The following is a 12,554-nucleotide window of genomic DNA, read 5'->3' as shown; positions in this document are numbered from 1 at the left end:
CAGAGTTTTCATTTCTGTCCCTTTTGATGCTAAAAGTGAAGCTGATAAATCGCTCTTATTATCAGAAACAGACCCCATCCAGTATAGTCTGTGTAAGTCAGGCAGTTGTTGCAGATGAACACAGGAAGAGTCTATGCCTAGAGAGAACCTTTGTTGACAGGATGTTTCAACTGATTTTCCTTCTTTCGCTGCCTCTTATGGTGTACAAAGCAGATGCAATGAAATGCTCCACAACTGATCCCCTCCCTGTTCCCCATGAGTGGTACCAGCCAGGAGACCTCCATATTGGTGGGATTGCTTCTCAGATCATTTACCATCTTCACCAACCTTTTTTTGAGCAGCACCCTTCACAGAACCTGTTCGATGTTGCAGAGTAAAGAACTGTTTTCCCCCCACCTGCATGTTTTGAAGTTGGTTAAATTGCAAAGAATTGTTTATATGAGTGATATGTAGGCCTGCTCTTCCTGAATTGCTTTCTGAGTCTTTTGGATGGTATTCACTCTCAGATAAATATAGGTCTGTTTTCTCGTAGTGGGAACTCTTTCAGCTTTGGAATGGGTTGTGAGACTGGGAATTGCATTTTTCTTTAATTGTTCAAATTTGACATGCAGGGAAATGCATGAAAACTTTGTTTAGTACACCCACTGGGGAAAATATTGGGAAAGAAGAAACTTAAAAAGTACTTGTCAAGTTAGCATGTGTCATAATGAAGAAAAAGTGGAACATTTGCAAAAAAAAAACCACCACAAGGTATATAAAAATTCCCTGTGAGTAGTCTTTTTGAAAACAATTTAATGTTTTAACCAGTGGTAGTCCTACTCAGAGCAGACACATTGAAATTAATGGGCCTACATGAGTCAGGTTCATTACTTTCAATGGGTCTACTTTGAGTAGAATTAACACTGGATACAGCCCCTAGTGACATGTTAGAGCTATTAGACTTGCATATACTTTAGTGTTAGCCTGTTTTCATTCATGCTTTGGCTAGAACTTATGCACGAAGATGCGTGAAGCAGATGCACCTTTTGAACAGGGGGAAAAAATTCCTTCCCTGATTGATATGAGTGGCAACAGTCAGGAGGCCTTCTCATTGGTGGGTTTCATTTTCAGATTGTTTACTATTGTAGAAATCTTTCTCTGAGAGAACACCCTTCTTGGAATCCAGTTGGATGTTCCAGAGAAAGGATTCCCACCCACTCACTCCTCTCTGCATCCGCTCATTTATATGAGTAGCAGATTGGACAAAGAAAATATGTGCATACTTGGTCATCCCCTATCAACATCATGTGGTGATACATATTATTCTTATTTTCATATAAAAGCTTCCAGCATTGTTAAACACTTTTCTGAATTTATGAATTAACCCTATTTGTAGCATGATAACAAAATTCTACCAGCACATCCTTGCCTTGGCATTTGCTGTGAATGAGATCAATGAGAATCCAAAGATCTTACCAAACGTTACTCTCGGGTTCCACATCTGTGACAGCTACTATAACGAGAGGATGACTTATCGCACCACTCTGGACCTGCTCTTCAAATCACATAGGTTTATCCCCAACTATAAATGTGACAGACGGAAAAACCTGGTGGCCATCATTGGTGGACTTGGCTCTGACACCTCTTCTCTTATTGCAGACATTTTAAGGCTTTATAAAATTCCACAGGTAGGTATCTTTTCTGTGTGGCTATATGGAAATTACATTCATCCTTGGGTATACTGTGAACCACTTTGTAGTTCAAAGGGATGAGGAGAGTTAAACTTGTCTAAAAAGTATATTTTTTTTAAAAAAAACTGATACCTCGAGAAAATTCTACCAGAAATGTTCTTATCTTTAACTTTCAGCTGATCTTCTGGTGGTTCAATAAATGTGTCACATAAACAGCGTATGCACAGAAAGTAACTCCTCCTAACCTATCTCTACAATATCTGTAATTTTTTAGCTCACATATGGCTCATTTGCAGCACAGGAAATATGGGCCACCCAGGGACTTTCCTTTTACTGCATGGTCCCAAATGAATCACAACAGTATGTGGGGATTATCCGGTTACTTCAATATTTTGGATGGATGTGGGTTGGGATCTTTGCAGCTCAAGATAACAGCGGAGAACGTTTTTTGCAGATCCTGGAGCCATTGTTTTTCCAGCATGGGATCTGTTCAGCCTTCACACATAGAATTCCACAACTAGCCCATGTAGATGATTTTGATGAAACTACTAGTTTAGCCTTGGATATTTATAAACGTCTTACAGATAATAAAGCAGTTGCATTTATTATCTATGGAGAATCTTTGACTATTTTGTGGCTGAGAACTGTGGTAGTTCTACGAGATCTTCAAAAGAAGGAAAGCACATCACTGAGAAAGGTGTGGATTGTGACATCCCAGATAGATTTCGTATTGACAGGGTTTCTAAGAGAAAGGGGTCTTCAGATGTTCCAAGGTGCCATTTCTTTTGCAATCCACTCAAATGTGCTTACAGGTTTTAAAGAATTCCTTCACAAAATAAAACCTTACTGGACACTGAGAGATGGTTTTATCAAGGACTTTTGGGAGCAAGCATTTAACTGTTTACTAGCAACCCCCGGTGTGCCAGTGGAGGTTGATGAAGCATGTACTGGGGAGGAGAGACTGGAGACTCTTCCTGGACCTCACTTTGAACTGCTCATGACTGGCCACAGCTACAGCATCTATAATGGGGTTTATGCCGTGGCTCATGCTTTGCATGCTATGTGCTCATCTCGGTCCAAGCTGAGAGCCTGTGTGAAGGGAATTGATGCTAACCTTCATGATCTGCAGGCTTGGCAGGTATGGTTTCCACATCAATGAACAACCAATGAAATAGAATGATATATTTTATTTATTAAATGTACTTATTTAACCAAGACCAGGAACCTGAAAATTTTGTCACATGAGCTTTCCGTTATCTTGGTCAGAATGACTTGAATTTCATTATAATTCGGCCTTCTTAAAGGAAAGTTTGTAAATGGTACTGGTTAGTAAAGATGAAAGTACCGACTTGTGTTTATTTCAACTCCCTTTTTGTCTTTCACTTAGCTCCATCCTTTTCTTCATGGCATTTCGTTCAACAATTCCGCCGGAGAACTAATATCCTTTAATGATAAAAGGGAAATGGGAGGCGCATTTGACATAATGAACTTGGTCATATTCCCAAACAACTCCTTCCTTCGAGTGAAAGTTGGAATCTTGCAACGTGGTGCTCTCTCTAGGAAAGGAATAATTACTGAGGAGAACATGATCATGTGGCACAAAAGTTTTAACCAGGTACAGATTCTGGCACAGCTAAATCAAGGTGTGGACTAAAGGGGATGCAGCCAAGGGACCACCATCTCAAGAGACCCAACAACATTCTAGGCTAATGTTGCCTTATTGTACAATCAGATGGGCTTACATGGATTTTAGTCATGACACCTGGGATTTGCCTGTGCTTTTAGTAGACCCATATTTCAAGCTTCCTCCCCATCACACCCGACCAATACAATGGGGGAGTCAATCCTGTGGGGTGCTTCCTTGTGAGAACCTTCCTCACAGGGGATACACCACGAAAGCAGACCAAAGAAGGATTCAGTCCTCCACTAAATACCCATTGTATGGTTTATCATAATAAACCATAACTCACTGCTCTCCTTGGGTCAGCAGAAATGTTTTTAGCTTCATGTCTAAAAGCAGACAATAATAGAGCCATGTGTCCTTCCATGTGAAACAGGAAGTCACCACTGAAAAAAACTATTTCCACATTGCCACCCTTCCCACATCTTGAATGTGGCACACAGAGAAGAGCCTCTCGTGACTAAAGCAATGTTTGGGGGGATTCACATGGAGAGAATTGGGTATTGGGATCCAGAGCTGCAGAAGATTTTATAAGTCAAAATTACCGCTTTGAATTGAACCTAGGATCTAAGTATTTGTCAGTGCAGTCATGCCAGAATTGGTGTTGTGTGCTCAGATTGCCTTACCACAGTCAACAAATTGGCTGCCCAATTCTGTACTAGCGGCAGTTTCCAACTCATCTTCCAACACAGTAGTTCTGGATAAATATTCTCTTATTTTCTACCAAGAGCCATCTCAAAATGAGTATCAAAACCTGGTATGTAACATTTGTTTATTTTAACTCCTCTCATGTTTGCGAATAGGTGCTTCCCATTTCTCTTTGTAATGAACACTGCCAACCTGGTAATCAAAAGAAAATGAAGGAAGGGGAAAAGTTTTGCTACTACGATTGTGTTCCATGCCCAGAAGGGAAGATTTCAGACAAGATGAGTAAGTGATGAAGTACTCCATTATCTCCCATGTAGAGGTTTAATTGAAATAGTTGTGTCAGAAGACCAATTACAAGTAATAAATGACCCTGATGTGCATATTATACAACCACAAGAGTGGCTGTATACTATAGCCACCGTGGATTTTACGCATTCTGCAATGTTAAATTGAAAATACCCCAATGCCATTCTGATGCTTCCCATAAGCTTATTTCAAAACAAAACCTTACAAAACCTATAGTCCTGAACTAAGAAATGCTTGCTTAACAACCCTGCAAATTTTCATGGTGATACCCAAAACAGTGAGAGAGAATCGAGAGTTCAAAGTCTAAAAAGGGGGGGGAAACCCAGACCCCTTTTGGACTTTTTTCTGTTAGAGTTCTCATAATCTATTGAAATGGATTAAAAAGCAGCCATGTTCACAGCGTGCCTGTAATCCTGTTACTAACCTTGCCCCATACTCTGACTTTAATCTTCTGCAGTTCAAAAGTTAAAAAAAAATGCCTGGCTGATTTTTAATTAATTTAAGGAATTTTGCATTGAACTCAATGATAATGTCGGGCATGCTCAGTAAGAACCGTCAGTGTTCTAAAAGCCAGATTCACAGATGCTGGGCTTGCCTCATCAGGGGGCCACACCCACACCAGACCTTTATTTCACTTGAGACAATCATGGCTTCCCCCACAGAATCCTGGGAAGTGTAGTTTGTGAAGTGTGCTGAGAGGAGACTTCTATTCCACTAACAGAGCTCCAGTGGCCAGAGTGGTTTAACAGTCAGCCACTCTAACTGAAGCTCTGTGAGGGGAACAGAGGAGCAGGAAAAGATGGCGACTGAGGCCGATGCTTAGCAGGGAGCTCCGCGCTTCAACTTAAAAACATCTTTTAAAAACTTCAATGCCATCAATACCATCATTATCATCTGCCAGTTTGTTTGCCTGTCACTACGGACTGAATATTGCTGCATACCTGGGGCCGTTGTCGCCGCCGTTGCCCGCTGTTGTCGTCCTTGCGGGCTGTGCTGCCTGGGGCTTTGCTGCTGCTTGTGTGCGGGCGTCGCTGCTGGGTTGTGCCGCTGCTGCCGCCTGCCCACTGCCGCCGCTTGCCCGCCTGCCCGCTGCCACTGTCGTGGTCATGGTCGTGTGCTGCCTGGCCGTTGCGGCTCTGTTTTACCGCCGCTGCTGCGGGCCGTGTCGTGCTGCCGGGGTGCCGTCGTTGCGGCGGTCGGGCCGCTCTTTGGGGTGCCGTTGCAGTGGCTGGGCCGTTGCTTTCGTCGCGGCCTGTGCTGCTGTTGCCGTCGCTTGCCCGCCCGTTGCGGGCTGTGTCGCCGCGGCTGGTGCTGTCGCCGCCGTTGTTGCGGGCCCGCCCGTGTGCGGGCGTTGTGACCGCCGCCTCTACTGCTGCGGGCTGTGCTCTCGCCCGGGCCGTCATCGTCGAGGCTTGTGCTGCCGCCGCCGTCGTTGCCCCCGCCACTGCGGGCCGTGTCGCCGCTGGAACACCATCGTGGCGGCTGGGCCCATTGTTTTTCCACTGCTGCCGGGGCCTTCGTGCCGCTGTTGCTCGGACATTCTTTCGGCTGCTTTTGCCTGCTCCTTGTTGTTGTTCCATCGCTGGATCGTTGCTGCTGGGCTCCGTTGCTTCTGCCTGCTCCTATGTCTTTGCTACATCGTGGCTTTCTGCCTGCTTGCCGCCACTCCATTCAAGTTTCACTGCTTGGGGCGTGTTTTGCCCTTTTGGCTTGCTTACTTGTTTGTTTATTTATTGGGTCGTGGGCAGATATTTTACAACTTTATTTGCAGATATTATTTATGGACGAAGCTTGATGCGGAGGAGTATTCTTAATACCGGCTGCTATTGTTGATGTTTGGGTGTATTTTAACTTGTTAGTTAGTTTGTTTGTTTGTTCGTGTGAATGAGATTGTCTGGATGTGTTTGTGTGCGTTTATGTGTATTTTATGTGTTGTTGTGTGAATGTGCCTGTTGTGATTTAATATTTTTAAATATGTGCCTGGGAGAGCATATTTTGCATTTAACGGGGAGGCTTTCGGGGGGCCCAATTAGCGTAGTGATGGGTTATGGGAGGTATGGCGCTAGGAGGAGAACGTGCCAGGTAAGGGGAACTCGCCCCAGACAAGTTGTGTCTGTGCCTTGTTCCGGTTCTCCTCAAGGCCACAGAACTGCTGGTTGTTCTATCAGCCAGCCCTTAGATCTCCAGGTGCTGCTTTTGAATGCCAGGTCGGTATATAATAAAACCTCCCTTGTCCACGACTTAATTGTGGATGAGGGTGCCGACCTGGCATGTCTAACCGAGACCTGGGTGGGTGAGCAAGGAGGAGTTGCTCTCTCTCAGCTTTGTTCACCTGGGTATATGGTGCAGCACTATGGTAGACCTGAGGGTCGGGGAGGCGGGGTCACTGTGGTCTATAGGAGTACTTTCTCTCTCACCAGGCATCCTGTCCAGATGGCGACTGGTCTAGAGTGCCTCCACCTTGTGCTGGGCCAAGGAGACAGACTGGGAATCCTGTTGGTGTACCGCCCACCTTGCTGCCCAACAGCTTCCCTAGCTGAGCTCACAGAGATAGTCTCAGAGGTACTGTTGAGGTCCCCCAAACTTGTGGTGTTGGGTGACATCAACATTCATGCCGAGGCTGTTTTATCTGGGGCTGCTCAGGACTTCATGGCCTCCATGACAACCATGGGGCTGTCTCAATTTGTTACTGGCCCAACGCATGTGTCGGGTCACACTCTTGATTTGATCTTCGCCACTGGTCATGGAAATGGTGATCTGGAGGTGGGGTGTTTTTCATCTACTCCATTGTCATGGACAGATCACCGCCTGCTGAGTTTTAGACTTACGACGACTCTTTCCCTCTGCAAGGGTGGGGGACCTATTAAGTTGGTCCACTCTCGGAGGCTTATGGATCCTATTGGTTTTCAGACGGCTCTGGGAGTTTTTCCAGCTGATAGTACTGGCGCTCCTGTCGAGGCCTTGGTCAAACTGTGGAATACGGAGATGGCCCAGGCTATTGACACGATTGTTCCCGCGTGCCCTCTTCGATGCAGAGCTCATACAGCTCCGTGGTATACCCCGGACCTGAGAGTGATGAAGCAAGAGAGAAGGAGGCTGGAGTGCAGATGGAGACGAACTCCAGACGGATGCAGTTATGCTTTGGTAAGTGCCTCTACTAAGTCGTATATAAAAGCGGTAAGGGCGGCGAAGAAGTTTCACTTCGCCGCCTCTATCAGGACATCTCTCTGCCACCCTGCAGAGCTTTATAGGGTTGTACGAGGACTCTTACATTCTGGTCCTCGAGATACTATTGAAACATCTGAAGCTCGCTGTAACGACATCGCAGGGCACTTCCAAAATAAAATCGCATGCATCCGTAGGGACCTAGACTCTGATGTTATGACAGATGAATCCATTGAAGTGTCCAGAACACGGTCTTGTCTTTCATTATTGGATGAGTTTCAGTTGGTGCAGCTTGAGGAAGTGGACAAGGTACTTGGATTGGTGCGGGCGACCACGTCTGCTCTAGATCCTTGTCCATCTTGGCTAGTGAAGGCTAGCAGGACTACTACCACCGGCTGGGCCAAGGAAGTGATAAGTGCCTCCTTGAGTGAGGGAGTAGTCCCTAGTAGCCTCAAGGAGGCAGTAGTAAGACCTCTTTTAAAGAAACCTTCCTTAGACCCAGATGACCTGAACAACTATAGACCGGTGGCGAATGTCCCCTTTTCGGGCAAGGTTCTGGAGCGGGTGGTTGCCAGTCAGCTCCAGATGCTCTTGGATGAGACCGATTATCTGGATCTGTTTCAATCCGGTTTTAGGCCTGGTTTTGGCACTGAAACAGCCTTGGTCGCCCTGTATGATGACCTTTGTCGGGAGAGGGACAGAGGGAGTGTGACTCTGTTGATTCTCCTTGATCTCTCAGCGGCGTTTGATACCATCGACCATGGTATCCTTCTGGGGAGACTCGCGGAGTTGGGAGTTGGAGGCACTGCTTGGCAGTGGTTCCGCTCCTACTTGGCGGATCGTCACCAGAAGGTAGTACTTGGGGAACATTGCTCGACACCTTGGACTCTCCAATGTGGAGTCCCGCAGGGGTCGGTTTTGTCCCCCATGCTTTTTAACATCTACATGCAGCCTCTGGGTGCCGTCATCAGGAGCTTTGGAGTGCGTTGTCACCAGTACGCTGATGACACGCAGCTCTATTTCTCCTTTTCATCTTCTACAGGTGAGTCTGTGGATGTGGTGAATCACTGCCTGACCGCGATAATGGACTGGATGAGAGCTAATAAACTGAGACTCAATCCAGACAAGACTGAGACACTGTTGGTGAATGCCTTCCCTGCCCAGATGGTGGATGTTTACCCTGTTCTAGATGGGGTTACACTCCCCTTGAAGGAACAGGTTCGTAGTCTTGGGGTTCTTTTTGATCCTTCCTTGTCTCTTGAGGCGCAAGTGGCCACGGTGGCAAGGAATGCATTCTACCACCTTCGGTTGGTAGCCCAGCTACGCCCCTATCTGGACAGGGATGACCTCGCCTCAGTTGTTCATGCTCTGGTAACTTCTAGGTTGGATTACTGTAATGCGCTCTACGTAGGGCTGCCCTTGAAGACAGTTCGGAAGCTTCAGCTAGTGCAAAACGCAGCAGCCAGGCTGCTGATGAGGACCAGCCAGTCAGCGCATATAACACCTGTTCTGGCCCGTTTGCACTGGCTACCTATTTGCTTCCGAGCCAGATTCAAGGTGCTGGTTTTGACCTATAAAGCCTTACACGGCGTGGGACCGCAGTATCTTGTGGAACGCCTCTCCCACTATGAACCGACCCGGTCACTTCGCTCAGCGTCTAAAGCCCTCCTCCAGGTACCAACCCATCGGGAAGCCTGGAGGACAGTTACTCGATCTAGGGCCTTTTCTGTAGTGGCCCCCGAATTGTGGAACAGCCTCCCCGAAGAAGTACGCCTGGCGCCGACGCTTCTATCTTTTCGGCGCCAGGTTAAGACCTGGCTATGCTCCCAAGCATTTTAATGTGGTTCATGTTACAATTTTAAATCTCTTTGTTTCAGTTTGTTTATTGTGATATTTTGTATTTCTGTATTTTTAATCTTTTGTACACCGCCCAGAGAGCTATTCGCTATGGGCGGTTTAAAAATGAAATAAAATAAATAAATAAAATAAAAACAGGACATCTCCTAGCAACTCTCAGCGCCCTTCACTAACTACACTTCCCAGAATTCTTTGGGAGAAGCCGTGACTGTCCAAAGTGAAATAAAGGCTTGGTGTGGATGTGGCCAGGGGCACTTTTGGATTAAATTTGGGTGGGAGGCTACATGTGCCTGCTGTGGAATAAAAAGGTGGGGGAAACACTGAAAAACAATTATACTGTTTACATTTTCCTTTTGGAAAGGAAATGAAAGTGCCCCCCCAATCTCCTTCCCCTTCCTGCCCATTTTGCCAAATTCTCCCAAGCTGCGCAGGAAGTGGATTGGATTGTGAAAGACCAACCCAAATTGTGTTTGCATTTTGACAAATTTGTAGGACGGTACAATATCTCAAAGAGGAGGTCAGGTCTCCTGCTCCCCTGGTGCATTCACTATAGCTGCCCAATTTCCCTGCTTTTTAAAGTTTGATAGAAATGTCTGTTGGCTGTAGGTACATTCTTAAACTGCAAGGTTTTTTGCCTATTAGTGAATATACAGTATAGACTGCCACAGACTGTTCTTCGAGATAGAAGCTTGATATGACATGATAGTCAGCTCCTCACACTGGAAAACAGTAGACACCATATCAAGGAGGAATTTTGACATTTATATCCACAGATACAAAGGACAATGGCTTTTGTACTGCTGAATATTCTCTAGGAAATGCTGCAAAAAAGTGTGTCACCTTGTGAAGAGATCTTCCCATGCTATTGGGGCGGTGGCCATTTGAATGTGACAGCACAGGTGCAATCCAAACCCAAAATCTGCTTGGATAAGTGAGTTAGGATCTGGCAGATCTCCAGTTCAACTGATGATTCCCAGCTTAGGCAGGATATGCCTGTGTAACTAGCTCATCCTGGCTCACTTGCTTAGCTTGCTCATCTCGTCTCAGCTGAGGCTCAGTCGGCTGATCCAATACCAGCATAATTTATACCTGAAGACTCAAAAATGGGTGTTCTGGGGGAGTGGCAGAGGTGGGAATAAGAGCGGGGGCTTATGATGGATCCTAACTCCAGTTCAGTCATGTGATGTTGCAACCCAGCTGAATGTACACTAGTGTCATTCAAACTGTCATTTGTTTAGTAAGTTGTTAAGAGTGGGATTTTTTGCGGAGTTCTTTTGTTTTTAAAAGACAACTGGACAGAATGAACACCAGTCATTCATTTATTATTATAACAATCAAGAAACGGGAGTTTGAATGGAAAACAAAAGTATAAATTTAATCAAATTAAATCCATTTATTAGTTTATTCATTTTTACTTGCCAATAAACACGTCACAAGGAGGAAAAGATGAGATTCTTCTGAGTTGCCATGGTTAGGATTGCAGCTTTAGTACACATAGTCTGCCTCTAGCAACAAATTGCTTGTGTCCACAGAAAGCAAACAAACATCATTTGAGAATAAGGAAAAGCAAAGAAGTAAGAGGGGAGGGGAGGAAGAACGGAAGAGGAAGGGAGGGGAGAAGGGAGGAGGGGAAAGGCAGGTCTGATCATTTGCATGCTTATTGAGTTCAATGGGATTTACTCCTGTGCAATCATGGCTAGGATAGGTAAAACTAATCATGTGGGAGGAGGGGGGGAGGGGAGAGTAGAGGGAAGGAAGAAGGGAGAGAGGGGAGCAGAAGGAGTGTGAGGGGGAAGGAGAAGATTGGAACGGGAGGAGGAGGGGTGAAGGAAGAGGAAGGGAAGTGGCAAAAGGGAAGTGATGGGAGGGAGGAGCCACACTTGAAGTAGAGTTCAGTTTGAACTGCATATGAATTACCAGTGATATGAGATTTTATTCTGTTTTTCAGATACGGATGACTGTTACAAATGCCCAGAGGAGCAATTTCCAAGCAAGGACAAAAATGGATGCATACCCAAATCAATAAGCTTTCTGTCTTACGATGAACCTTTAGGGATCAGTTTAGCCTCATTTGCTGTTACTTCTTCTCTGATCACGGTCTTGGTCTTAGGAATTTTCATTAAGCACAAAGATACTCCCATTGTAAAAGCCAACAGTCGGGATATCACTTACATCCTCCTCATCTCCCTCCTGCTCTGCTTTCTCTCTTCCTTACTGTTCCTGGGCAAACCTGGGAAAGTGACCTGCTTTCTCCGACAACCAAGTTTTGGCATCATCTTCTCAGTGGCTGTTTCTTGTGTATTGGCAAAAACCATCATTGTAGTTCTAGCTTTCGTAGCCACAAAACCAGGTTCTAGGTTGACAAAATGGGTGGGGAAAAGACAGGCACATTCCATTATCCTTTCCTGCTCCCTTATTCAAGCAACCATTTGTACTGTGTGGTTGACAACCTTTCCCCCATTCCCTGCTCTAGACAGCAATTCAGCAATGGATGAAATTATTGTGCACTGTAATGAGGGGTCCGTTGCCATGTTTTTTTATGTTCTTGGCTACATGGGCCTCTTGGCCATTATCAGCTTCATTGTGGCATTCATAGCCCGCAAATTACCAGATAGCTTTAATGAAGCCAAATTCATTACATTCAGCATGTTTGTGTTTTGCAGTGTGTGGGTCTCCTTTGTTGCAACCTACCTGAGCACAAGAGGCAAAGCCATGGTGGCTGTGGAGGTCTTCTCCATCCTGGCCTCCAGTGCTGGGTTACTCGGTTGCATCTTTCTCCCTAAATGTTGCATCATTGTTCTTAGACCTGAGTTGAATAGGAGGGACCAACTAATGAGGAGAAAAAATTAAAGAATCTGTCTGGGTTTGTCCTGCAAAAATGCAAGGATTCCCACCCTTTCTTTTTAACTGTAAGAAGATCAGACGCTGCTGCAATAATTAGCTTAAATTCTTAGGTTTTTTTTTAAAGTGGGAGGGATAAAGCCTTTCTTCACGTGTTCATCTAACTGTATGTAAAACACCACTGGCGTCAATTACTCCCACCCTGACAAAATAAATATATTCTACGACATTATCCTTCCCTCCTTTTTCAGATAAAACAAATATATGGCAAGGTCAGACAGTTGACTTGTTACAAAACCATTAGTTATATATCCCTGTTACTGAAAATCTTGATTCAACTGGATTCTGCATATGGTCCAAGGCAATGTCTTTCTGTTGCCTTTGCT

General features: G+C 45.3%; 1 protein-coding gene across 1 annotated transcript; it reads left to right on the top strand.

Annotated features, from left to right (window-relative positions):
* The first annotated feature begins 1,376 nt into the window (after window positions 1-1,376).
* LOC133367067 (vomeronasal type-2 receptor 26-like) lies at window positions 1,377-12,177 on the top strand. Its single transcript, XM_061590765.1, has 4 exons — window positions 1,377-1,667; window positions 3,058-3,285; window positions 4,155-4,281; window positions 11,276-12,177. The coding sequence occupies exons 1-4, from the start codon at window positions 1,377-1,379 to the stop codon at window positions 12,175-12,177; spliced, it is 1,548 nt and encodes a 515-aa protein (XP_061446749.1).
* The last annotated feature ends 377 nt before the right edge of the window (window positions 12,178-12,554 follow it).

Source organism: Rhineura floridana, chromosome 11 (genome assembly GCF_030035675.1).
Source record: "Rhineura floridana isolate rRhiFlo1 chromosome 11, rRhiFlo1.hap2, whole genome shotgun sequence".
Classification (NCBI taxonomy): Eukaryota; Metazoa; Chordata; class Lepidosauria; order Squamata; family Rhineuridae; genus Rhineura; species Rhineura floridana.
The sequence above is the reverse complement of the archived record's forward strand: the minus strand, read 5'-3'. Positions and strand labels throughout refer to the sequence as shown.

Bases quoted from the DNA above. Each gene is read 5' to 3' on its own strand.
- LOC133367067 (XM_061590765.1), top strand. From the start codon at position 1,377: ATGATAACAAAATTCTACCAGCACATCCTTGCCTTGGCATTTGCTGTG. The intron at 1,668-3,057 runs GTAGGTATCTTT...TCTTTCACTTAG, and splicing joins GGCTTTATAAAATTCCACAG to CTCCATCCTTTTCTTCATGG. The intron at 4,282-11,275 runs GTAAGTGATGAA...TCTGTTTTTCAG, and splicing joins GAAGATTTCAGACAAGATGA to ATACGGATGACTGTTACAAA.